The sequence below is a fragment of the Oncorhynchus kisutch genome, linkage group LG13 (assembly GCF_002021735.2).
Source record: "Oncorhynchus kisutch isolate 150728-3 linkage group LG13, Okis_V2, whole genome shotgun sequence".
Taxonomy (NCBI): domain Eukaryota; kingdom Metazoa; phylum Chordata; class Actinopteri; order Salmoniformes; family Salmonidae; genus Oncorhynchus; species Oncorhynchus kisutch.
In genome coordinates this window covers 15,230,714-15,258,481 of record NC_034186.2, presented here as the reverse complement: position 1 = coordinate 15,258,481, position 27,768 = coordinate 15,230,714, and the positions used below count along the sequence as shown (strand labels likewise).

General features: G+C 44.5%; 1 protein-coding gene across 1 annotated transcript; it reads right to left on the bottom strand.

The window, feature by feature from the left end:
- lurap1 (leucine rich adaptor protein 1) lies at positions 1-27,768 on the bottom strand. The gene is made up of 2 exons (XM_020499505.2): positions 26,433-27,768; positions 1-2,426 (listed from the first exon to the last, which is right to left on the bottom strand). Exons 1-2 carry the CDS (start codon positions 26,646-26,648, stop codon positions 1,617-1,619), a joined length of 1,026 nt encoding a protein of 341 aa, XP_020355094.1. The 5' UTR covers positions 26,649-27,768; the 3' UTR covers positions 1-1,616.

Below are 27,768 nucleotides of genomic sequence, written 5' to 3'. Positions count from 1 at the left end.
GACAGAATCAGTCATTTAAACGATCAGGATTATCAGAACAACAGTGCAGTCATCTTGGGACTGGAGATACAGGCATAATAGTTTAGGATGACACCAATCACATCAACTGCTGTCCAAATGAAACAAAAATAGTGTACAGTTAAAAAAGAGACAATAATTAACACTCAGCCAGAGACATTTTTCTACGACAACCACCCACAGAAGTACCCGATGCACAGATTTATTGTATTGCGATTCACTGATTATACAAATTGCATTGACTGGTTAAGTACTGTAGGTAGTAGGACATTGACAATAGCACACGTGTGCAAACAGTAGGGACATTCTATATGCTCTTAGCATTCTATGATGGTACATACACCTACAGTATGTATGAGAACGGTTCCACTATCTATAGTGTGTTACAATCATTTTGACATGGGGTTGTGAGGGCAAACTAAGTTCTATAGATGCGAGTGATTGTAACAAATATATTTTTTTCTGTTGGTAAATTGTTCATTTTCTCTGGTACTGTATGTTACAATGCATAGAGGAAAGGAGGATAAACATGTCAAAAACAAACTTGATTCAGAAAAATATCAACACTGTGCTTCATCCCCAATATAATACTGACATCAATGTTTTAGAAAGTTAGTGCAGCCACATTTAGAGTGAATAGAACATAATGTAATGATGCTGTGTTCTCCTTCACACCTGATATCTTATACCATGGAAATGGTAGATGTTTGTATAATATGTGCAATCAACCTCTCTCTTAATATTTGACCGGTAGGGTCGTTACATGGGAGGGGAAAAAGTGTCTTTACGAAAAAAATGCTGGGTTGTTTAGATGCCCCAACTGCTAGGTTGCAGGCATTGGTTCATTTAGTTGGGTTGTTTTCTTTAAAAAGAGCAAGGTTGAGTTGTTGTTGTTGGTGGGTTATTGATGCTGGGTTATTGAGACCCAGCGGACAGGTCAGAAGACTGGAAGCGCGACTACAGTAGGTAGGGCCGTGGTTTCATATAGTTATTTTTGGCCACCCGTGAGAGTAAACATCATTCCGGTTTATCTGTTCTGATATCAGAAGGTTAAGGTTGTACACTGACACTTTAGTAGATTTAATGAAGCTTACAAAAGTCTAAGAGTTCCTTAAAAGCCTATGCAAAACCCCATGTTGGTATACTTACCACTATGTAACAATACGTACAAAATTATGTTATTAATAATATATTACAATATGAAATGTGTATTTTCTTTCATGAAAATTGAAATTAGCTCTGTATTTAAGATTATGAACAATAATTACATTTATTTTCACTGGTGGCGAAAAATAACTATCTGAAACCCACACACCTAATAAGTCACACCTCCTGAAAATAACCTATGGATTACATATTAAAAGAGCTGTTCAACCCAGCATGAAAATGAAAATAACCTAATTGATGGTTAAATGAACCCATGTTTGGGTAATCACAACCCAACATGCTAAGTTATTCACACAACCTAACTGGCTGGGTCAAAATAACCCAGCGTGTGTCCTGTCCAACATTTACCCAGCACTTCGTAACCAAATAACACAAATTGGGTTGATTTTAACCCAGCATTTTTTAGAGGGAAGTGGTGTAATATATCCACCTCATAGAAATGTCACATCGTCCTGCGACTGCACCCATCGCCAGTGGGCATCATACCCCAGGTGCATCTTGCCGTTCATCTTGCAGGCATCTACGTCTATCTTGCCATTCTTATAGGGTTTGAGTTTGGGGCTCTGGCTTTTCCCCAGCTTTTCAGCCAGGCAGACCCGGGCTGAATCAGTAGGTCCTCGTGCTTGCCTGACTGCTTTATCCAGGGCGCCGTTGCTCTTACTGGGCTGCTGGGTTTGGCCGGGGTCCTTGGTATCCTTGGTGATGGTGGTTCCTTTCACTGCCTCTGTGGCCTTAATCCAAATGGAAGACTCCTTATTTGGAACGTCTGGCTTGACTTGGGGAGAGCCAGGATCAACAACTACCTTGCCCCCTGTGCCTTGTCCTACCCCAGCTCCAGACCCAACCCCTGCCATAGCCACTGACCCTTCTCCAGCTCCAGAAACTCTCCCAGCCCCTGCCCCAGGCCGAGTAGGCGTCACAGTCCCCAGTGGAGTAGAACACAGCACAGACTCAGAACTAGAAGGGCCGTACTCGTCCATGTCATCAGCAAGGGTGTCCAGATAACTGCCTATAGAGATGTTATCCAGCTTGTCATTGAGGGGGTCCTGCAGGCTGCTCCAGCTGCCCCTCCAGGTGTCTCCTCCAGGGCCCTCTCCCAGGCTGTACTGGCTGCTGGTCAGACTGCTGCAGCGGCTGGTCAGGGTGCCGCGCTCCTCCAGGAGCCACTTACATGCCTCGATCCCCTCGTGCACTGCCAGCAGCTGCTGCAGGATCTTCACGTCCATCGAGCGCAGGTGGGCCTATGGAAAATAATAATACTTTATTGATACAGGAGAGGGGAGAGAAGAGATGGTGGGAGGAAAGCATCTGAGTCAGGAGAGAAGAGATGGTGGGAGGAAAGCATCTGAGTCAGGAGAGAAGAGATGGTGGGAGGAAAGCGTCTGAGTCAGGAGAGAAGAGATGGTGGGAGGAAAGCATCTGAGTCAGGAGAGAAGAGATGGTGGGAGGAAAGCATCTGAGTCAGGAGAGAAGAGATGGTGGGAGGAAAGCATCTGAGTCAGGAGAGAAGAGATGGTGGGAGGAAAGCATCTGAGTCAGGAGAGAAGAGATGGTGGGAGGAAAGCATCTGAGTCAGGAGAGAAGAGATGGTGGGAGGAAAGCATCTGAGTCAGGAGAGAGGAGATGGTAGGAGGCAAGCAACTGACTCAGGAGAGAGGAGAGAAGAGATGGTGGGAAGAAAGCAACTGACTCAGGAGAGAGGAGAGAAGAGATGGCGGGAGAAAAGCAACAGACACAGGAGAGAGGAGAGTTTGTGGGAGGAAAGCAACAGATTCAGGAGAGAGGAGAGAATAGATGTTGGGAGGTAAGCAACTGACTCAGGTGAGAGGTAAGCAACTGACTCGGGAGAGAGAAGATGGTGGGAGGAAAGCAACGCTCAGGAGAGAGAAGATAGTGGGAGGAAAACAATGGATTTGGGAGAGAAGAGATGGTGGGAGGAAAGCAACGGACTCAGGAGAGAGGAGGGAGCTGTGAGAGTGGTGGAAAAGAGAAAGAAGATAGGGAGATGGAGGATGGAGGGGTAAGAGGAAGATAGGATAGGAGCAAGGTGAGAGAAGGAGGTGAGAGAATAGAGGAGGAATAAGAGGAAGGAGAAGTAAGGGAAGATATGTGGGAATAGATGATTTTTTTCAAAGGTGAGAGAAGATGGGAGGTGGAACAGATGAAGCCAGGAGAGTAGGGAAAAAAATAAGAAAATATAGGCTGTGAGATGAATGTTGTAGCAGGGTGGCGGGAGATGAATGTTGTAGCAGGGTGGCGGGAGATGAATGTTGTAGCAGGGTGGCGGGAGATGAATGTTGTAGCAGGGTGGCGGGAGATGAATGTTGTAGCAGGGTGGCGGGAGATGAATGTTGTAGCAGGGTGGCGGGAGATGAATGTTGTAGCAGGGTGGCGGGAGATGAATGTTGTAGCAGGGTGGCGGGAGATGAATGTTGTAGCAGGGTGGCGGGAGATGAATGTTGTAGCAGGGTGGCGGGAGATGAATGTTGTAGCAGGGTGGCGGGAGATGAATGTTGTAGCAGGGTGGCGGGAGATGAATGTTGTAGCAGGGTGGCGGGAGATGAATGTTGTAGCAGGGTGGCGGGAGATGAATGTTGTAGCAGGGTGGCGGGAGATGAAAGTTGTAATTAATCAAAAATAATTTGGCACCACTGCTTTTAATGCGTGTAGGAGGGATGTTTAATTAATAAGCCAGGGATAAATAAGAGGAAAAAACAGTGCTGCGGTGATGGAAAATCCAACAGAATACATTAGCAGAGATGTGCTCCAGTCCAGTCAGGAACTAGGGCCAAGAGGTAATATATGGTAATGAGATTTATGGCTTGGCCCAACTGACTGACTGACTCACTCACCCTCTCTCACTCTCAGTCCCAGGGTTAGCAGAGATAACTGCCAACCGGATACACCACAATCCTAGAATGCAACTCAGTCACTGTGATATGCCTATCGCACTTCCAATTGCCTAGAGTTCCAGGACAGTGGATAAAGCAGAGACACCTAAATCTTACAGATCTTTGACCTCTGACCTTTTTCAGTCTTTGTGTACCTCTCTCGTTGCCCCCACTGCACCACCCCTCATGACCCTGCAGGTCAAGTCATTAAAAAAGCATCCAAGTGGAACCTATTGATTGATTTCTCTGGCCTACAACCACTTTTCTTTAAAATGTGGTTACTGCACAATGTACATGCCTGGACCTTTCTGTCTCTGTATGTCCCAGCTGGAGCAATACATAAATCATATGTATATAGATTAGTCATATATCTCTGTCAGGCTGCATCATTATAGCTCATAACTATAATCACAAAAAGCTCATTTGGTAATAAACTGCAGAAGGGGCCAACATGATACATGTGATGGATAGGTATAATATAGGAAACACAGACATACTAGAGATGATCTTCCAATAATACAAATCACACTGGATATTGTTTCATCAATCTGAATGCCCTTTCAGTGAACTACTGTCAATCCAGCGAAACAAAGGAAATGGTGATGGGATAACACTGCGTTAGAGTACCCTTCTTTGGCCCTATACTATCCAATCCAAAGTGTTTGTGTCCTTGCCAACTCAGCTCCACTCCTCCCAGCCTGGGGCAGAGACCAGGAGACACAGGCCATCCGGAACAGAACAAGAGATGAGGCAGAAAGTAACAGCTTTCTCAGTCAGCAGAGCTTGTGTATAGGAGGGGGAGGAGGAAAAAGAGAAAGCGGAGGAGGAGGGAGACGGCACCCATCTCTCTCGTTCTTCCTATCTCTCCCTCTCTCAGTAAATGAGCTGAATGAGCTATAGTTGTTCTGCTGATGCCAAAGCCACGCTGACTGACTGGCTGTATGCTCTGCTGTAGTAATGAGTTAGTCTGGCGCTGTGAGCACAAATCACCAGACAAAAGACCAAAACACAGGAAGCGAGAGAGGGAATGCAAAGCTAAAGCCAGGCTGCAAGGTGGGAAATAACAACATATACTACATGCCTCTCTCTCTTTTAAGATCTGCATCTATGAATGTATAAGATTAATTATATTGCAAATATTGCACACACCAAAATAACAAAGGGGAGATGGATAGACAGCAACAGAGATTGGGAAGAGGCAGAAAAATCAATGAGAAAGATCTACAATATAACCACTGTTTGCATGTATTATGCTGTGGTAAAGTAAATGTCTAGCATCCTGGGAATTAGACATCAGGGCTGGGGTTTGGGCTGGGTTGGGGTTGTTGAGATTAGGGGGTATAGCTGGCAGAGTCTGAGTGAGAGACTTATGAGCGTAGCTGTAAATATTATTCCCATAGGTCACCACCCTGCTGATGAGGTTCAGGGCTGGCTGTGTACTAAACCTACCAGGCTGTCTTATTTTTTATTTAACTAGGCAAGTCAGTTAAGAACAAATTCTTATTTTCAATGACAGCCTAGGAACAGTGGGTTAACTGCCTGTTCAGGGGCAGAACAACAGATTTGTACCTTGTCAGCTCGGGGGTTTGAACTTGCAACCTTCCGGTTACTAGTCCAACGCTCTAACCACTAGGCTACAGCATACTACATGCCTCTGTACAGTATGTATGTACATGCCTATTGGTGTACCGGGCATCTCATAAAATGCCATGTCTACAGGTATGTGTAACAAACGGTGTATTTATAGTATGCATTGGTTGAAGCTCAATGTTAAATCAAATATCGATGAAAATGCATAAATCAACTTGAGTGGAGGCACACAACACGCTCCCTGCCTCTTGTCATGAGCCGTCCGACCATTACCAAGAACCGCATACTGGATTTTTCAGCAAGGTCTTTAGCAATTGAGTTTTCAGAGTATTTTCTATGTCTACCTAGCTCAAATTCTAGACATCACATTAAAACGAGACTATAGCATCCATAAAGTGAGTAAGAAAAATGGTTGCAAATACCAGAGCCCATGTGTGTCTGCGAGCAGGAGTGACATAGTGATAGTCTTTAATTTTGCACAGATGTAGGATATACACTTAAAATGAAAATATCTAGGTATTTTTTCCTATCATGATGGGACGGTGCTAACCCTGAGATCGATCTATGTGTGGAAGGGTAGAGGGGCAGAGGTGTTTGTTTGGGAGGGGTAGGGTGAGTGAGTGTATGCATCTGTTGACAAAAATGTAGAATTCCTACTACCGCCCGTTGTTGTGGGTCACAATCCTTCGTAGAAGTCTTTATATTATTCTGCGTATTAATAGTCAATTGTGGTAACACCCACACACCAAACCTTTGATAGGTACTATTTTTTACATTGTAGAATAATAGTGAAGACATCAAAACTATGAAATAACACATAAGAATCATGTAGTGACTAAAAATGAGGGAAGAGGGAAAAAAATAATGACAAATAAATTGTTGGTTACATTACTATGACAAGGTAGGGTTGGTATACAAGATGGCGTAGCAGTCAGACATCTTTGTCCTTCATCTTGTCGTGTCCCATGTATATATCTTTTTATATATTTTCTTTGCATATCTTATTTTATATTTTTCTAAACCTCAACTTCAAAATACTCTCCTGCAACCCACCTCATCCAATGTGGTGTGGATCTGTTTTTTCTAAAGTATTTTTTATTTACCTCGGAACCGGAATCCCCCAACAGAAGCTAGCCAGCTCACTAGCTAGTAGTCAGCGAACCACTGCTAGCGGTCATCAGCTAACCTTTAGCTCGGGAAGCTCTCGCCAGTTTGTACAACGCGACTCAAACCAGAGCATACCGGACCTATTTTCTCTACATATCCCCGGATTCCTACCGCAAGCTCTGGACCTTTTCACCTGGATCACTGCAGCTAGCTAGCTGCTATCCGAGTGACTACTCCTGGCTAACGTCTGTCCCGAAGCAAGCACCAATTAGCCTGGAGCTAGCCAATGCTAGGCCCACTCTCCCGGCTAGCTGAAGAGGCCCATCAGCCACTCCTGGGCTACAATACCCGGACCCCTTCTACTGCCGGTACGGGGCACAGAACCCTGCCGATCCTTCACGACTGGACTACGACGTAATCTGCTCGAGGGGATACTCAATTGGCCCCTACATCGCGACGTCCCCTGAATGCCCTGATGCTAGCCTCGGCCCGCTAGCTGCTATCCGTGGCCCGCTGGCTGTCTAGAGCATATTGGCCTGTTAGCTGAATAGATCCATCGGCTAATTTCTTGGGGCCACTATACCTATTTTGCCAATTGGACTTGGACCCCTCTGCTACTCGGAACCCCACTAATCCATCACAACTGGTCTGTCAATGTCACCCCACGCGGAGGCTAAAACAGACTTTCCTCCGTCGAGACGTCCTTCTAAGGCCCTTCTGCTATCCCCGGCCTGCTAGATTTCTGAATCGTCTCCAGCCAGCCCAACCACTCACTGGACCCCAAAGATCACCCGGCTAAGCATGCCTCTCCCTAATATCAATATGCCTTGTCCATTCCTCATTACTGTCCTGGCTTGTGATTATTGTCTTATTTCACTGTAGAGCCTCTAGCCCTGCTCAATATGCCTTAACCAACCATTTAGTTCCACCTCCCACATATGAGGTGACATCACCTGGTTTAAACATCTCTAGAGACAATATCTCTCTCATCATCACTCAATGCCTAGGTTTACTTCCAATGTACTCACATCCTACCATAACTTTGTCTGTACATTATGCCTTGAACCTATTCTATCGCGCCTAGAAACCTGCTCCTTTTACTCTCTGTTCCGAACGTACTAGACAACCATTTCTGATAGGCTTTAGCCGTACCCTTATCCTACTCCTCCTCTGGTGATGTAGAGGTTAATCCTGGCCCTGCAGTGCCTAGCTCCACTCCTACTCAAATCAAATCAAATTTATTTATATAGCCCTTCGTACATCAGCTGATATCTCAAAGTGCTGTACAGAAACCCAGCCTAAAACCCCAAACAGCAAGCAATGCAGGTGTAGAAGCACGGTGGCTAGGAAAAACTCCCTAGAAAGGCCAATACCTAGGAAGAAACCTAGAGAGGAACCAGGCTATGTGGGGTGGCCAGTCCTCTTCTGGCTGTGCCGGGTGGAGATTATAACAGAACATGGCCAAGATGTTCAAATGTTCATAAATGACCAGCATGGTCGAATAATAATAAGGCAGAACAGTTGAAACTAGAGCAGCAGCACAGTCAGGTGGAAGTTGAAACTGGAGCAGCAGCATGGCCAGGTGGACTGGGGAGAGCTCCCCAGGTGCTCTCATTTGTTGACTTCTGTAACCGTAAAAGCCTTGGTTTCATGCATGTTAACATTAGAAGCCTCCTCCCTAAGTTTGTTTTATTCACTGCTTTAGCACACTCTGCCAACCTGGATGTCCTAGCTGTGTCTGAATCCTGGCTGATGAAGGCCACCAAAAACCCTGAAATTTCCATCCCTAACTATAACATTTTTCGAGAAGATAGAACTGCCAAAGGGGGTGGTGTTGCAATCTACTGCAAAGATAGCCTGCAAAGTTCTGTCTTACTATCCAGGTCTGTACCCAATCAATTCGAGCGACTTCTTTTAAAAATCCACCATTCCAGAAGCAAGTCTCTCACCGTTGCCGCAAGCTATAGACCACCCTCTGTCCCCAGCTGTGCCCTCGACACCATATGGGAATAGATTGCCCCCCATATATCTTCAGAGCTTGTGCTGCTAGGTGACCTAAACTGGGAAATGCTTAACACCCCGGCCATCCTACAATCTAAACTTGATGCCCTCAATCTCACTCAAATGATCAATGAACTCACCAGGTACAACCCTAAATCAGTAAACATGGCACCCTCATAGATACCATCCTAAAGAACTTGCCCTCCAAATATACCTCTGCTGTTTTCAACCAAGATCTCAGCGATCAATGCCTCATTGGCTGGACCTGTAATGGGTCTGCGGTCAAACGACCAGCCCTCATCACTGTCAAACGCTCCCTAAAACACTTCAGCGAGCAGGCCTTTCTAATAGATCTGGCCCGGGTATCCTGGAAGGATATTGACCTCATCCAGTCAGTAGAGGATGCCTGGTTATTCTTTAAAAGTAATTTCCTCACCATCTTCAATGAGCATGCCCCATTCAAAAAAATGTAGAACCAGGAACAGATATAGCCCTTGATTCTCTCCAGACCTGATTGCCCTTGACCAGCACAAAGACATCCTGTGGCGTTCTGCATTAGCATCGAATAGCCCCCGTGATATGTGACTTTTCAGGGAAGTCAGGAACCAATATACATAGGCAGTTAGGAAAGCTAAGGCTAACTTTTTCAAGCAGAAATGTTCATCCTGTAGCACAAATTCAAAAAAGTTCTGGGACACTGTAAAGTCCATGGAGAATAAGAGCACCTCCACCCAGCTGCCCACTGCATTGAGGCTAGTCAACACTGTAACCACCGATAAATCCACTATAACTGAGAAATTCAATAAGTATTTTTCTACGGCTGGCCATTCTTTCCACCTGGCTACCCCTACCCCGATCAGCAATCCTCCAACCCCCACAGCAACTTGCCCAAGCCTCCCAATTTCTCCTTCACCCAAATCCAGATCGCTGATGTTCTGAAAGTGTTGCAAAATCTGGACCCCTACAAATCAGCCGGGCTAGACAATCTGGACCCTCTCTTTCTAAAATTATCTGCCGAAATTGTTGCAACGCCTATTACTAGCCTGTTCAACCTCTCTTTCGTATCGTCTGAGATTGCCAAAGATTGGAAAGCTGCCGCAGTCATCCCCCTCTTCAAAGGGGGAGACAGTCTAGACCCAAACTGCTACAGACCTATATCTATCCTACCCTGCCTTTCTAAGGACAGTGTCTACTGTCTACCAGTGTAAGGCTAGCTAGCTACCGTTGTAGTCGCTTCATCTAAACAATCGCCAGCTGGCATCCAACGTTATTGTGCATTAAAGCCACCTACCGTAATGGAGTGCCCCAGCTTCTCCTAAATTATAAAGAGGCGTTCCTGCAGGAATACCCACATACAGGAACGCCCAGAATTGCGGACTGCAATTGCACCCTTCTCAATGCACATGCAAGTAGCACATCGGCTGTGCATTGCAGTGAGCGTACACATGCTAGCTAGCCAATTAGCTAGATCAACATATAAGAGACAGACACATCATTGTTCGAGCATCCAGAACAAATTCCAGCCCTAACCTTATAAATAATTAATTAATTACACCCTCCTCTGTCAATGCGATTTCCTTCATACAATTTTAATCCAAATTTCCGCTGACTGTGTCAAGTTACTTTTCAGTTTGTTCCCAGAAACCCAGTATGCAAAACTACATTTAAAATATGTATTTTCCAGACTTTGAAGTGAGGTTCATTTTAGGTTCTGAATTAAAGTTTTCAGGAGGTTTAAAATATATATTTTACGGACGTTGAAATTAAAACCATTCTTAATGTTGAAAATACGTATTTTCCGGTTCTGAATGAATGTTGAAAAGACTTTCTTCACTTTTTTTTACTGCAATGTACTGCACTTTGCTGTGCTGTACTGCAGTAGTTCTCAAACATCTCCCCGGGGACCCCCAGACATTTCACAATTTTGCTGTAGCTCTGAACTAGCTATTCAAGAGCTTGAGGATTAGTTGACAAGTTGAATCCAGTGTGCTAGCTCCGGAATAGATCAATTACATGGAACGGCCTGGGGTCCCCATGGAGAGGTTTGAGAACCATTCCTCTATTGCACAAAACGTTGGTGTCCAAACTTGTGAAGCATAGATATCGGGACAGGACCAAAAATCTACGTCCGTGGACGAGATCCCCTAAATCAAAACATTTCGATAAAGCTACAACTTTCGTAACAGATTAGGAGAATTAGGTTAAGGATAGGAAAATGATAAAATGCTGACCTGACCGGACACATCGCATGCGCGAGCATGCACCCACACGGCTCGGGTCTGCGACGCCAAGGGCTAAAATAGAAGTCGTTCCTATTTCTGACGCAGATCGCGCTGAAAGTAATCTCCTCATTGGTTATACCCACATGGGTGATTGAAAGACGAACTTTGTTGCCGGTTGTCGTGGTAATACAATGAAAGTTTAGATGCGATCACCATATAAGTTCAAAGATGAAAAAGCCTGGAAGGAGGAGAGATGAATAGAATCGATTAATTGTCGGAGTAGAGGTCCTTGTGCATTTCAGGTAAAATAACAACTCAATGTTTATATCCCAGGGACAAATTAGCTAGCAACAGCAAGCTAGCTAAATAGGACAAATTAACATTAGCTAGCAAGTGCAAGCTAGCTAGCTAAATTGCCATACATGCTTTTCAACCTGTCCCCAAATTAATGTCATTGGTTCAGAGTTTGTTTTGATATTTTAACCTGCGTGCCGCAAAATACATTTATGCACGATAGCGCTCGATGGCGCATGCGCGCAGCCGGTTTGGGTTCCGTGTAAGGGTTTGAAAAAATGCTCTCCTAACCTCCCACGAAAAGTAACTTGTATCAAAGTGGTGTGTTTTTAGGGAGTGCCATCCGTGGAAAGTTGAAATCAAGTCTGGACCCAGACCCGGCGCCAGGATAAAGTGACTTAGCGGCCAGTAACATTTTTGGGGGTTTTGCATTGGAATTATATTGAATTCTGCTTACAGTATATAATCACCCTATACTACAATAAAGATAAAGTTCAAATGACGAGACTCCAAAATCACTGAGTGCTTTTGAAGTCTGTAGCCCATCTCTTCTGCGCTGTATCAGCACAATGGAGGGCGCACTACAGCTAGTCCATTTTGGTAATGAATATAGGCTACAAGCTAGATAGGGCAATTCATCTATTACAAACAACCATTGTGAATATAGCCATACACACAGCTGTCATAACAAAATAATGCAAACTAAATAGCCTAGTTATTCATGCAAAAAAAATACTGAATAGCAGTTTGGCTTAGAATACTGACACAACTGTGAATGCGAACGAACGCAAATAGAAGAAAACAGCAGTACCAAGAGGTAGGCCTAGTAAACAAAATATCAGATCGATTAAGGCATGACACAATCTATATTTAGGATAGTTACATTAACAGTAAACAAACGCAGCAAACAAAAGGCGAATGGAGATCCAAATAACCAAAACATAAGCTACAGCCTACTACAGTGAGATGCAGCCATGTACAGCTGTCTTGCCAAATAAATAGGCCTATAAAGGCATGCTTCTAACATGGCAAATCATGCCGCTGGCTCACGAGTTAAGCAACATGTTGTGATATGGCACAATACAATTATGTGTGTCAAATTCGACCCACGTAATCAATTAACCAATGCCAACATGTTTCCAATACATACAGTTCCATTTACAGCAACAAAAACCTATAGGCTACCAAGAAAACCATTCTAAAATGTAGCCTATCAATTTCTATGATGAAACATCCCGGTATGTACTTGGAGTGCATTCGGAAAGTATTGAGACTCATTTACTTTTTCCACATATTGTTACGTTACAGACTTATTTTAAATTTGATTTTATCAATCTACACACAATACCCCCAAATGACAAAGTGAACAAACATTTTAAGAAATGTTTGCAAATGTATTACAAATAAAAACCAGAAATACCTTATTTACATAGGTATTCAGACCCTTTGCTATGAGACTCAAAATTGAGCTCAGGTGCATCCTGTTTCCATTGATCATCTTTAAGATGTTTCTACAACTTCATTGTAGTCCACCTGTGGTAAATTCAATTGATTGGACATGATTTGGAAAGGCACACACCTGAAGATATAATGTCCCACAGTTGACAGTGCTTGTCAGAGAAAAAACCAAGCCATGAGGTCTTTGGAATTGTCCGTAGAGCTCTGAGGCAGGATTGTGTCCAGGCCCAGATCTGGGGCTCCATCATTTTTAAATGTAAGAAGTTTGGTACCACAAATAGTCTTCATAGAGCCTTGGTCAGGGAGGTGACCAAGAACCTGATGGTCACTCTGAAGCAGCTCTAGAGTTCCTCTGTGCAGATTGGAGAAACTTCCAGAAGAACAACCATCTCTGCAGCACTCCACCAATCAGGCCTTTATGGTAGAGTGGCCAGAAGGAAGCCACTCCTCAGTAGAAGGCACATGATAGCCTACTTGGAGTTTGCCAAAAGGCACCTAAAGGACTCTTAGATCATGAGAAACAAGATCTGATGAAACCAAGATTGGACTCTTTGGCCTGAATGCCAAGCGTCACATCTGTTGGAAACCTGGCACCATCCCTATGGTGAAGCAAGGTGGTGGCAGCATCATGCTGTGGGGATGTTTTCAGCGGCAGGGACTGTAAGACTAGTCAGGATCAAGGGAAAGATGAGCAGAGCAAAGTACAGAGAGATCCTTGATGAAAACCTGCTTCAGAGCGCTCAGGAACTTAGACTAAGCACTTAACCAAGACAACGCAGGAGTGGCTTCAGGACAAGTCTGTGAATGTCCTTAAGTGGCCCAGCCAGAGCCCAGACTTAAACATGATCGAACATCTGTGCAGCCTACCACAGAGATGAGAAGCGTTTTTCCCGCCTTCTTATGGAAACCCCAAAGGTGTCATTCCTAACAGCCCCAGAGGCTTTCAATAGTCCCCTACATACACTGTGGAGTACCTTGCCCATTGTGCTAACACAGAGCAGGGGAGATATAATTTGTTTTGCCCCCAACCGGTCACTCAATAATTTAAACTTTTTTGCTATTTTAAATAGGGATATAAAACTAATACTGAGGGGGCTAAACATTTTTTACTTTAGCCCCCTCATGGAGCTGGGGCCGTCTGGACCGCACAAAAAAAAGACAGCCGGTCTGGACTTAGTGAGAAGTAGCCATCAAGTTTCTTTTCTTTTTTCAAATGCTCACTCAGCCAATTCATTCAGTACTTTGAGAGTCACAGGAACCGGTATGTGCTTAATGTAAAGCAGATGTTGATATCCCCCCTCCCCTCTTTAAAGGGAGAATCCATATGGTTTGCATAAATACAAATAGCCATGTCTATGAAGTAATAGCTTGGGCCCGGTTTCTTGCGATGGAACATAAGCTTACAATTGTTTTATTTTACCCAGTAAGTTGACTGAGAACACACTCTCATTTACAGAAACAACATGGGGAATTTACAGGGGAGAGGAGATGAAAGAGCCAATTTGAAGCTGGGGATGATTAGACGGCCATGATGGTATGAGGGCCAGATTGGGAATTTAACCAGAATAGAGGGGTTAACACTCCTACTCTTACTATAAGTGCCATGGGATCTTTAGTGACCACAGTGAGTCAGGACTCCCGTTTAATGTCCCATCCGAAAGACAGCACCCTACACAGGGTAATGTCCCCAATCACTGCCCTGGGGCATTGGGAGATTTTTTTGACCACAGGAAAGATTTCCTCCTTCTGGCCCTCCAACAGGGCAGGGCAGGGTAGCCTCGACTAGTAACCAGAAGGTTGCAAACCCCCGAGCTGACAAGGTACAAATCTGTCGTTCTGCCCCTGAACAGGCAGTTAACCCACTGTTCCTAGGCCGTCATTGAAAATAAGAATTTGTTCTTAACTGACTTGCCTAGTTAAATAAAGGTTAAAAAAAGAATTATAATAAAAAACACCACTTCCAGCAGCATCTGGATTCCCATTCAGGGACTGATCAGGACAAACCCAGCTTAGCTTCAGAGGCAAGCCAGCAGTGTGATGAAGGGTGGTATATTGCTGGCACAAAATTATGCAATGTTTCTATAATGGCCAAAGAACTCACATGCATTTACAAAAAACACCACATAGGGAGAATGTTCAATAGGTGCGATCGAAAGAAAGGCAGCGCTGCTCTCAGATCAGCATTCTCCATTAAAATCTTACCTTAACATATACTGACACTGACAACATATCAGCTCCTAAAAATAAATGATCACCTACGGCTGCAAATAATGAGGCAGCACATCATTGCGCACATGTTAGGCCTACACATCAGACAGTAGTCTACAATTAGCTAAATAGAAATCAATTGATTGAACATTAAATTGCTTTAAATACACTGCTCAAAAAAATTAAGGGAACACTTAAACAACATAATGTAACTCCAAGTCAATCACACTTCTGTGAAATCAAACTCTCCACTTAGGAAGGAACACTGATTGACAATACATTTCACATGCTGTTGTGCAAATGGAATAGACAACAGGTGGAAATTATAGGCAATTAGCAAGACACCCCCAATAAAGGAGTGGTTCTGCAGGTGGGGACCACAGACCACTTCTCAGTTCCTATGCTTCCTGGCTGATGTTTTGGTCACTTTTGAATGCTGGAGGTGCTTTCACTCTAGTAGTAGCATGAGACAAAGTCTACAACCCACGCAAGTGGCTCAGGTAGTGCAGCTCATCCAGGATGGCACATCAATGCGAGCTGTGGCAAGAAGGTTTGCTGTGTCTGTCAGTGTAGTGTCCAGAGCATGGAGGCGCTACCAGGAGACAGGCCAGTACATCAGGAGACGTGGAGGAGGCCGTAGGAGGGCAACGACCCAGCAGCAGGAACGCTACCTCCGCCTTTGTGCAAGGAGGAGCAGGAGGAGCACTGCCAGAGCCCTGCAAAATTACCTCCAGCAGGCCACAAATGTGCATGTGTCTGCTCAAACGGTCAGAAACAGACTCCATGAGGGTGGTATGAGGGCCCGACGTCCACAGGTGGGGGTTGTGCTTACAGCCCAACACCATGCAGGACGTTTGGCATTTGCCGGAGAACACCAAGATTGGCAAATTCGCCACTGGCGCCCTGTGCTCTTCACAGATGAAAGCAGGTTCACACTAAGCACATGTGACAGACGTGACAGAGTCTGGAGACGCCGTGGAGAACGTTCTGCTGCCTGCAACATCCTCCAGCATGACCGGTTTGGCGGTGGGTCAGTCATGGTGTGGGGTGGCATTTCTTTGGGGGGCCGCACAGCTCTCCATGTGCTCGCCAGACTGCCATCAGGTACCGAGATGAGATCCTCAGACCCCTTCTGAGACCATATGCTGGTGCGGTTGGCCCTGGGTTCCTCCTAATGCAAGAAAATGCTAGACCTCATGTGGCTGGAGTGTGTCAGCAGTTCCTGCCAGGGGAAGGCATTGATGCTATGGACTGGCCCGCCCATTCCCCAGACCTGAATCCAATTGAGCACATCTAGGACATCATGTCTCGCTCCATCCACCAATGCCACGTTGCACCACAGACTGTCCAGGAGTTGGCGGATGCTTTAGTCCAAGTCTGGGAGGAGATCCCTCAGGAGACCATCCGCCACCTCATCAGGAGCATGCCCAGGCATTGTAGGGAGGTCATACAGGCACGTGGAGGCCACACACACTACTGAGCCTAATTTTGACTTGTTTCAAGGACATTACATCTAAGTTGGATCATCCTGTAGTGTGGTTTTCCACTTTAATTTTGAGTGTGACTCCAAATCCAGACCTCCATGGGTTGATACATTTGATTTCCATTGATAATTTTTGTGTGCTTTTGTTGTTAACACATTCAACTATTTAAGAAAAAAGTATTTAATAAGAATATTTCATTCATTCAGATCTAGGATGTGTTATTTTAGTGTTCCCTTTATTTTTTTGAGCAGTGTATATAGGCCTTAGTAGCCTACAATATTTATATTTTAATGCTGCCATCCCGCTTTTCATTTGAAGCATCTTTTTACATTTTGATTGTTTATAACAACTGCAAAGACATTGGCAACTTTGTATTAGAGTAAACCTTGTTCTGAAGTTATCGGTGGTCACAGAGATCTTTTGTGCATAAAGTGGAAGGGCAAAAAAAGCATCTAACGACCCAGTTAGCGGGTCTATGAGGCAGTCGGTAAATAACAAGTGTTTTCTAGTGCAACTTTAGTAATAATGGTTTTGGGAAACAGCTCTGAGATTTAATGATGCACCTGCAAAGTTTATATTGATGAACTTAGCCTTAAGCTGCTTTTGGGAAACCTGGCCCTGGACAATAAATTACGTGAGACAAAACACTTTTTTATACATAATTTGAAGTGCAAATTACATTTTCGAAAGACACCTTTTGCATGTGGAAATTTATAATTTTGTCAAATCCCTTTTTGGTGTAAAAACAAAACAAACAATGTTTTAAGTGAAAAGAAGGCATTGGTCTGAACCAAAAAATAAAGAAAATTCACGAGAACCACATTGCCTACTCCACCCATGCTGTACCAAGTTTTTCCGGCACACAGCTTTGACCTACTACAGTTGGTCTATTGTGCGACAAACAATGTGTATGCAGGTTGCGAAGGATTCAGACAACCTAATTCATACTTTTGAGGAAAAATTGTCTTTACAGTGTCCTGCTAATCAAATGATGTATACTGAACAAAAATGTAAATGCAACATTTGCAGTTTTGTCACAACAGATATCACAGATATCTCAAGTTGAAGGAGCGTGCAATTGGCATGCTGACTACAGGAATGTTGAGGAAATACAGGCAGCACCATATTACTACAAGAAAAAAAAGTAAGTAAGTATAAAAGCAAAGCAAGCTCTCATACAATTAAAAAAAGCTTGAAAAGGTAATGGAATGGAATTAGTGTGTGAAGAATACAATACTTCAACTTGTATGCGGTACAAATCACAATTTTGTGAGAGCACCTGCTCTACGAGTATGAATTAGGCTGTTTGAGAAAGTTTGAATCCTAAGCAACTTGCATACACATCGTTTGAAGTACAACAGATCAGCGTAGCTACTATAGTAGGTCCAAGCTGTGTGCTGGAAGATCTTGGTAGAGCATGGGTGGAACAGGCTTTGTGGTGCCCATTTGAATTTCCTTTCTTTTTTGGCTTCAGACCAATGCCTACTTCTCACTTAAAACAGTTTGTGTGTTTTTAATTACATATTGGTACAGACCGAACAGTCGAGAGAAAAAAAGACACACGCCCATCTTTCTGCAAATCTCTGGCTGGTGTCTAGGCTACATTTCTGCTTGTGTGCCTATCTTTAAAAAAAACATTTTTTTTAACCTTTATTTAACTAGGGAAGTCAGTTAAGAACAAATTCTTATTTTCAATGATGGCCTAGGAACAGTGGGTTACCTGCCTGTTCAGGGGCAGATCGACAGATTTGTACCTTGTCAGCTCAGGGATTTGAACTTGCAACCTTTTGGTTACTAGTCCAACGCTCTAACCACTAGGCTACCCTGCCGCTACATGCTGTCTGCATGCCATTTATTTTATGTGCCAGTCTGCCTGTAGGCATTCCCTAAAGTGTATGTTTGTGGGGGGGGGGGGGGGGGGGGGGGGGGGGGGCTTGAAGGTGGTAGAGCCATTTTCACAGTCCAAAAAAATATTCAAGTTTCCCGGTGGAGGCGCCGGGCCAGACAGCTCCCGGCTAATCCACAGGATTCTGGAGAGCTAAATTTCCTTTCTCCGTGTGTGTGTGTGTGTGCGTCTAGCATCTTAAGCACTAGTCTCCTCAGCCTTCATCACAATATGAACAGGCTAGCACTTGATACTACTCATGAGGAAAATATGATTTTCAGGCTTGATGTGCCATTTCACCATGCAGAAACCTATACGCATGCACAGATCCACGCATACACGTGCACACACACAAAGTGTTTTGATTAGTGTGAATGTACACATAGCTGATCCTACACACCAGTGAACAAAAGACAGATTCCCACGCTGAGACCAGTCCGACAATATCGCACTGGAAACAGGGACGAAACAGACCCCCCCCCCCCCCCACACACACACACACACACACAGTTGTCTCTCGTCTGTTATCTTTCACCTTCCCCATCTATGCTCTGCCTTCTGCAAACAGAGTTAAGTGAACACATCCCTGAGCATCCTCCATCTCCCCATCTCTCTCCCCCTCTTTCTCCCCATCTAATAAGATCACTTTCAGAGACAGCAGAAGGGTGACCTCTTGCCACAGCCCTCCCACTGTTCCATCTGTTTGCATACTCCCTTCCACTCTTTCTCTTTTGTACCAAAGATTCATGGAAAAGTACTAGTTAGTCTCCACAGACTTGCACCCACTCAATATACAGTATACTGACTCTCTTACTTATGACATCTAAACACTCCATACTCTGGCTTCTTCTGTTTGTCTGTCTTCCTGCCATCTCGCTCTCATTCTTTTCATTCTCATTCGTTCTTTCACACAACCCTCCTGTCCTGTTCTATCTGCCTGCACATGTCTCTCCCCTGTGAGTTCCATCTGTACAGCACAGCAGCAGTCAGGGAGAGGTAGGGGGTGAGTCATGCACTGGGCTCCAACAACACAGTGCGGCATTCACATTCTTAGGACTTTTCCTTTTTATAGGACACACACATAGATACAGGTGGCAGACTGTAGCCTATATGTGGACATAACAGTCTAGAGAAGAAATGATCCGTCTATCATTTTAATGGTAGGTTTATTTGAACAGTGAGAGACAGAATTAACAACAAAAAAATCCTGAAAAAACGCATGTCAAAAATGTCATACATTTATTTGCATTTTAATGAGGGAAATAAGTATTTGACCCCTCTGCAAAACATGACTTAGTACTTGGTGGCAAAACCCTTGTTGGCAATCACAGAGGTCAGACATTTCTTGTAGTTGGCCACCAGGTTTGTACACATCTCAGGAGGGATTTTGTCCCACTCCTCTTTGCAGATCTTCTCCAAGTCATTAAGGTTTTGAGGCTGACGTTTGGCAACTCGAACCTTCAGCTCCATCCACAGATTTTCTATGGGATTAAGGTCTGGAGACTGGCTAGGCCACTCTAGGACCTTAATGTGCTTCTTCTTGAGCCACTCCTTTGTTGCCTTGGCCGTGTGTTTTGGGTCATTGTCATGGAATACCCATCCACGAACCATTTTCAATGCCCTGGCTGAGGGAAGGAGGTTCTCACCCAAGATTTGACGGTACATGGCCCCGTCCATCGTCCCTTTGATGCGATGAAGTTGTCCTGTCCCCTTAGCAGAAAAACACCCCCAAAGCATAATGTTTCCACCTCCATGTTTGACGGTGGGGATGGTGTTCTTGGTGTCATAGGCAGCATTCCTCCTCCTACAAACACGGCGAGTTGAGTTGATGCCAAAGAGCTCCATTTTGGTCTCATCTGACCACAACACTTTCACCCAGTTGTCCTCTGAATCATTCAGATGTTCAATAGCAAACTTCAGACGGGGATTTACTTCTTGAGCAGGGGGACCTTGCGGGCGCTGCAGGATTTCAGTCCTTCACGGCGTAGTGTGTTACCAATTGTTTTCTTGGTGACTATGGTCCCAGCTGCCTTGAGATCATTGACAAGATCCTCCTGTGTAGTTCTGGGCTGATTCCTCACCATTCTCATGATCATTGCAACTCCACGAGGTGAGATCTTGCATGGAGCCCCAGGCCGAGGGAGATTGACAGTTATTTTATGTTTCTTCCATTTGCGAATAATCGCACCAACTGTTGTCGCCTTCTCACCAAGCTGCTTGGCGATGGTCTTGTAGCCCATTCCAGCCTTGTGTAGATCTACAATCTTGTCCCTGACATCATTGGAGAGCTCTTTGGTCTTAACATTTTTGACATGTGTTTTTATGAATGTTTTTGTTGTTATTCTGTCTCACTGTTCAAATGAACCTACCATTAAAATGATAGACTGATCATTTCTTTGTCAAACGTACAAAATCAGCAGGGGATCAAATACTTTTTTCCCTCACTGTATGTAGATGTCTGAGAAAACAATGAGGCTCGTCTGTTTGTCTTACTCCATGACAGGAAGGTGACAGCCTGTCTTTGCGTCCTTAAATTCTTTTTTACACCTTTATTTAACTAGGCAAGTCAGTTAAGAACAAATTCTTATTTTCAATGACGGTCTAGGAACAGTGGGTTAACTGCTTGTTCAGGGGCAGAACAACAGATCTTGCAACCTTAATGTTACTAGTCCAACGCGCTAACCACTAGGCTACCTGCAGCCCCATTAACTCAGTAAAGCTGTTTAGACCCATCTGAGATTTGACAGCAGCTGGGAACTTCTGGAGGGAAAGTAGTCAGACAGTATTCAGCCAGCATGACACTGAGCCGACTAAGACCAGACTGAGTATGATCTGTGTCTCTGCCTGTCTACACCTTGCAGTGTGTCAAAGTCTGTCCCAACAAAACCATTTGTGTCTGGATCAATGATACACAGGCCAGATGCATGAAATTTGAAACAGGCCAGATGCATGAAGCTTGAAACAGGCCAGATGAGAAAAAGCAACAAAGGAGCCCTATGAGTGAGTGAGTGAGTGAGTGAGTGAGTGAGTGAGTGAGTGAGTGAGTGAGTGAGTGAGTGAGTGAGTGAGTGAGTGAGTGAGTGAGTGAGTGAGTGAGTGAAAAGACAATCAGAGGCAGGAGCAAAGGTGAGAAGTGGCGACAAAGGACACCTCTGCTAGTTAGAAGGTGCCTCAATGCGGTGGGGGCCGTAGAGCTCTGGGGGCCCATGTGCCTGTCATTGATTTTAACATTGACACCCCTCCCCCTTTTGTTTTTACACAGCTGCTACTTGCTGTTTGTTATTTATGCATAGTCACTTTACCCCAACCTACATGTACAAATTACCTTGACTACCTTGTACCCCCGCACATTGACTCGTTACCGGTACCCCCTGTATATAGCCTCATTATTGTTATTTTATTGTGTTCCTTTTTATTTTATTTAAGAAAATATTTACTAACTCTATTTCTTGAACTGCATTGTTGGTTAAGGGCTTGTCATCAAGCATTTCACGGTAATACAACACCTGTTGTATTTGGCACATGTGACAGGAATGTGACTGAAAATGCGTCTCTGGCCATAAAAAAATCTAAGCAAACTGATTTAAAGAAAGGGGATATCGGTGAACAAATTCCGTGGTCAAGGCTATGACGGAGCCAGTGCAATGAGTGGAATTTACTCAGGTGTTGAAAAGCACATAGCAGACCGAGAGCCTAAAGCTTCTATTCTTCTTTATGAGACATACTTTGGAAACCATCTCTCCCCATAAGCGACAGCTACAGGGATGGTCAAAACAGCCAGACAGCTAGGTCCGGCCAGGGAAAGTGAGGAGAAGGGAGTGTAGCTTCAAATACAGCAGTTCTGTAACTTTAATTAAGCCTCTCATTCTCCTTAGTTGCCGGCCTCAACCCATTACGGAAAGAGATTAACTGTATAGGAAGCTCAGGGGACAGCCAATATATTGGCAGATGAAAACAGATGCATGTTTGTACCACCACAGTCAGAGACTGGCACTAAGACAGCATTGAACAAACAAGAAACAAACAAGAAAACACTCCCCCAGAGGTGGTGCTCCTAGTACTACACCGGGTCTGACGCTCATCGGATGTTGCAGGGCTTGCAAACCATTACAAACTACAAAGGGAAGCACAGCCGAGAGCTGCCCAGTGATACGAGCCTACCAGACGAACTAAACTACTGCTATGCTCGCTTCGATGCCAATAACACTGAAACATGCATTTGAGCACCGGCTGTTCTGGAAGACCATGTGATCACACTCACCGCAGCCGACGTACGTAAGACCTTCAAACAGGTCAACATTCACAAGGCCGCAGGGCGAGGACGTGTACTGCGAGCATGCGCTGACCAATTGGCAAGTGTCTTCACCGACATTTTCAACCTCTCCCTGTCCGTGTCTGTAATACCAACATGTTTCAAGCAGACCACCATAGTGCCTGTGCCCAAGAACACTAAGGTAACCTGCCTAAACGACTACCGTCTGTAGCCAGGAAGTGCTTCGAAAGGCTGGTCATGGCTCACATCAACACCATTATCCCAGAAACCCTAGACCCACTCCAATTTGCATACCGCCCCAACAGATCCACAGATGATGCAATCTCTATTGCACTCCACACTGCCCTTTCCCACCTGGACAAAATAAACACCTATGTGAGAATGCTATTAATTGACTACAGCTCAGCGTTCAACACCATAGTGTCCTCAAAGCTCATCGATAAGCTAAGGACCCTGGGACTAAACACCTCCCTCTGCAAATGGATCCTGGACTTCCTGACGGGCCGCCCCCAGGTGGTAAGGGTAGGTAACAACACATCTACCACTCTGATCCTCAACACAGGGGCCCCTCAGCGGTGCGTGCTCAGCCCCTCCTGTACTCCCTGTTCAATTATGACTGGACGGCCAGGCACAACTCCAACACCATCATTAAGTTTGCAGACGACAACAGTGGTAGGCCTGATCACCAACAACGACGAGACAGCCTATAGGGAGGAGGTCAGAGACCTGGCCGTGTGGTGCCAGGACAAAAACCTCTCCCCAACATGATCAAGACAAAGGAGATGATTGAGGACTACAGGAAAAAGAGGACAGAGCACGCCCCATTCTCATCGACGGGGCTGCAGTGGAGCAGGTTGAAAGCTTCAAGTTCCTTGGTGTCCACATCACCAACAAACTAACATGGTCCAAGCACACCAAGACAGTTGTGAAGAGGGCATGACAAAACCTATTCCTCCTCAGGAGACTGAAAAGATTTGGCATGTATCCTCAGATCCTCAAAAGGTTCTACAGCTGCAAAATCGAGAGCATCCTGACTTTCCTCACTGCCTGGTATGGCAACTGCTCGGCCTCCGACCGCAAGGCACTACAGAGGATAGTGCGAACGGCCCAGTACATCACTGGGGCCAAGTTTCCTGCCATCCAGGACCTCTATACCAGGCGGTGTCAGAGGAAGGCCCTAAAAATGGTCAAATTGTATATAGTCTCGCTATTGTTATTTTACTGCTGCTCTTGAATTACTTGTTACTTTTGTTTATTATTCTTATCCATATTTTTTTAAACAAAATTGTTGGTTTGGGGCTTGAAAGTAAGCATTTCACTGTAAGGTCTACACCTACACGCATGTGACTAAAACAATTTGATTTGATCTTTAGTGGACAACAGTTCTTGGAGGGTCTTTCCATGACATTCCATGACTGACCAGGTGAATCCAAGTGAAAGCGATGATCCCTTATTGATGTAGAATACAATCAGTGTAGATGAATGGGAGGAGACAGGTTACAGAATGATTTTTAAGCCATGAGCCAATTGAGACATGAATTGTGTATGTGTGTGCCATTCAGAGGGTGAATGGGCAAGACAAACAATTTAAGTGCCCATCGAACGGGGTATGGTGCCAGGCGCATCGGTTTGTGTCAAGATGTACTATGCTGCTGAGTTCACGCTCAACAGTTTCCCATGTGAATCAAGAATGGTCCATCACCCACAATTGTGAGACGCATTGGTCAACATGGGCCAGCATCCCTGTGGATAGCTTTCAACACTGTGTAAAGTCCATGGCCTGACGAATTTAGTCCGTTCTGATGGTAAAGGAGAGGGGGGAATATACTCAGTGCAGATTGCGAGGATTGCTCATGTCATGCAGGTTCAGGTAGGTTATACAGGACAGTTGTATAGTCAAAAAAAATCTATTAGTAGCTGATTAGTATGCGGTTGCATCTACATTTTTTTTTTTTAACTATCTGCAATGTTTGAATATCCAACTTTAATTAATGAACAAGTAATTACATTATTGCCGCCAGCCATGCGACACTGTGTATAGGCTAGTGAAATGTTAGGCTTAACATGACAAATGGATGACCAAAGAGGCCTACCAATAAAAATATATCCATTAGCTAAAGCAAAGCTATAGACTACATGCCCTGGCATCATTGATTTGATAGGCAGCAGCATTGGCAATTTCAACACTATGGACTGCGACCAGTAGTCTATACTTTGTGAGTGGCTGTCTGGCTGACGCATTAGATGTTTGTTTGGGGGGGGGGGGGGGGTTCGACCATACGGGGCCCAGAGAAACTGAGTTACGCCAATGGTGTGTGTACACGCATGTTTCCTTGTGAGAATGAGTGTGCGTGCACATGCATATGTGCAGCCTATTTTGTGAAAGCAGAATTGTGATGAGAGCGCAAAGTTCAGTACCCATCTGTTCTCCTGCACCACTCAGAGAGATTAGATATTGGCCCAACACACAGCAGCACTATGTATGCTGTCTGACAGTGGGAAGATCACTCTGACTAAGAGGTAGCTCTTAATCACTGAAGCCTCTGTATGCGTCCCAAATGGTACCCTACTCCCTACATAGTGCACTACTTTTGACCAGGGAGAGAGCCCTGCATCCTCTGGCTCAGCAGGGCTGATGAATGGGGATGGCTGCAAGCAAATCATGGGGTCGTTATGTGATGCTGGCCGCACAAAGATTTATGACCCTCTTGATGTCCCCTAACCTTAAAACATTTGCTGTTTAGTTTGTTCAAACCACTCACTAGTGGTCCACAATATCAGCACTGTAAAACATCATCACCCAAATGGCTGGTAGTGGTATTCCCTCTGGGTATAGGCTATCGACTAAATTCTACTGGCAAAGCAAGAAAGTTTGGATTAACATAATATATTGAGTTGTTATGGGCAACATGGACTACATACTGTATCCTACAACACCATATGTAATTTTATGCAGGTTTCTTTGCCAGAGTCTTTGGGGTAGTCTGTGGTTATTGTCTGGCGAGTCAGAGTGCAGATGACAGAACGACACCGCAGGGAAGTGCAGCAGTGGTAGGCCTACAAACAAAACCTGTGGATCGCTATTTTCAAACCAAACCAATGCGACAAATGAGACTTGTTTCGGTTTCTAGAAGAACACAGGCATCCACCATGTGCTGTTTGTGTACAATCATTCCAATACGACAGACATTGCGCCGTCACCAACACAGCCGCCGCGAGCCTGTCTTTGCCATAGGAATGCAAGACATCTGTGCACGAGGGAAAAACAACACACCCGGAGCTTCTCTGCTGAAGTCCTGTTTTTGCACCAAGGGGAGAGAAGTATGATGACGTCTGTTATGATAAACTCGGAATGTCGCCTATCAATGAAAGATGGCTGGCCTGCAATAAACTTGGTTTAATAGGATAAATGAACTAAATAGCCTACCAGTTCTTTCGCATTATATAATACAATAGTAATCCATCCCTAGGCCAATTATTAGTCTCTGAAAACACCAATTATGACCTGTTGACAATAATGAATCTATAGCAACCTCAGCCACCTGCCGCTGTTATCATGGTGAAGATCAGCAGAATTATTGATTGGGTGGATGCCTTATATTCAGGAAGAGGATGTAGGACTAGGATCAATATTAAATACATATCTTGTTCACTGTAGGGCTACTGACAACCAACAACATCTTTCTGAGTTGTTAGGGAATCTTTATAACATTAAATGTCAAAAGAAGAGCAAAATGTTGTACGACTGCACATACTCTTTCTAACAAAATAAAATAAAATGTGGATAACTAATGGCAAGGCCAACAAAAGGCACTGCTCCAAATAAGAGCTTACCATATCAACTTTTAATTTTCGAATCTTCTCATCCAGACTCCTGCCCGTGATGTCTCGGTCTTTGGTCTCCAGTGAATTCAACTTGACATCTCCGCGGTGGCTGGACGCCTCTTCCCGCATGCACTTGAGCAAACCCTCAGGTGTCTTCCATCCGATTTTCACCTCTAAATCTTTTAAATCTGGAATAGACTCTTTGGCAGCTGTGCCCTCATCCATATTGTTCCGTTCTTTGTCAAGTCAAAAGCACACTACGTCCTCTGTGATTCTTGGATATCCTTGTCTGTCAAACTGCAATAACAGCAACCTCTAATTGCAACGTCTGGCATCCTACGCAACTCCTCTCCAATCGATGCGCCAGAGATAATAGGCTAAATAATGCACTAGGTCCTTTTAGTTTTATCAACAGACAGAACATTGAGAAACACTATTATACTATGGTCCTGTTGAGGTCATAGAAAAGAGCCCAATACCATTGCAAACACCGCCGATGCTGTGAAGTTAGTGCGCTGTTACAATCTATTGAGATTATGCGCTCATCAATTGAAATAAATACACATTCACTGGTCTGTATTATGTTAAATTCGCACTGAAAGGTTATCGCGATTAAGTCCAATGGCTCGCTGTGAAGGTGCATTCATATAATGTGAATCTTCCTCAGAAAAAAAACAGTCGCAGAAGCCTATGAAAGAATAGTCTACATTTCCCTCGAGTCCAAACGAGTGGTTTTGCTTCTCAATACGGAATAGCCGTTTCTAGATTAGGCTAGTTTAGGCCTATGCATGAAATACACAACAGGGAGATGGACGTAAACCCTACAAGCCACGCGTCGAAACGCAGATTCCACCTGCACGATGACAGCTGCAGAGGGGAAAACTGAACCGTAGCGCACAACTTGCCTTCCGTAAATACTGCAATATCCCTATACGCCTACCGTAATAGTGCTGATGTGAAACGCACCACCCCATTCCAACTGGACACGAATAATAGAACACTTGAACACCGACGTAATAGCCCATTTCGAAGCCTTCTGCTTACTTGGCTGATGTTGATTCATGCTTTCTCACAGAGGAGTCATGTTCCGTAACAGCACCATCAGTGAAAAGCTCTCGCCACAGTCAGTGCTGCCAAGCCGGAGGTGGTAGAAAGGGCGATCAGGGGTCTAATCACAGTAATCTAGTGGGACAGATGTCTATGTCATTTAATACTGGATGAGACAGTCATTCATTTGATTGATATTTTTCTGCACACCATCTAATATACTATACTGCTGTATCAGACCATCAGAGCACACCTACAACATAATAACAAGAATGCGCGCGCACGCACACACACACAC

Bases quoted from the DNA above. Each gene is read 5' to 3' on its own strand.
- lurap1 (XM_020499505.2), bottom strand. From the start codon at position 26,648: ATGGATGAGGGCACAGCTGCCAAAGAGTCTATTCCAGATTTAAAAGAT. The intron at 2,427-26,432 runs GTAAGCTCTTAT...TATTTTCCATAG, and splicing joins GAAAATTAAAAGTTGATATG to GCCCACCTGCGCTCGATGGA.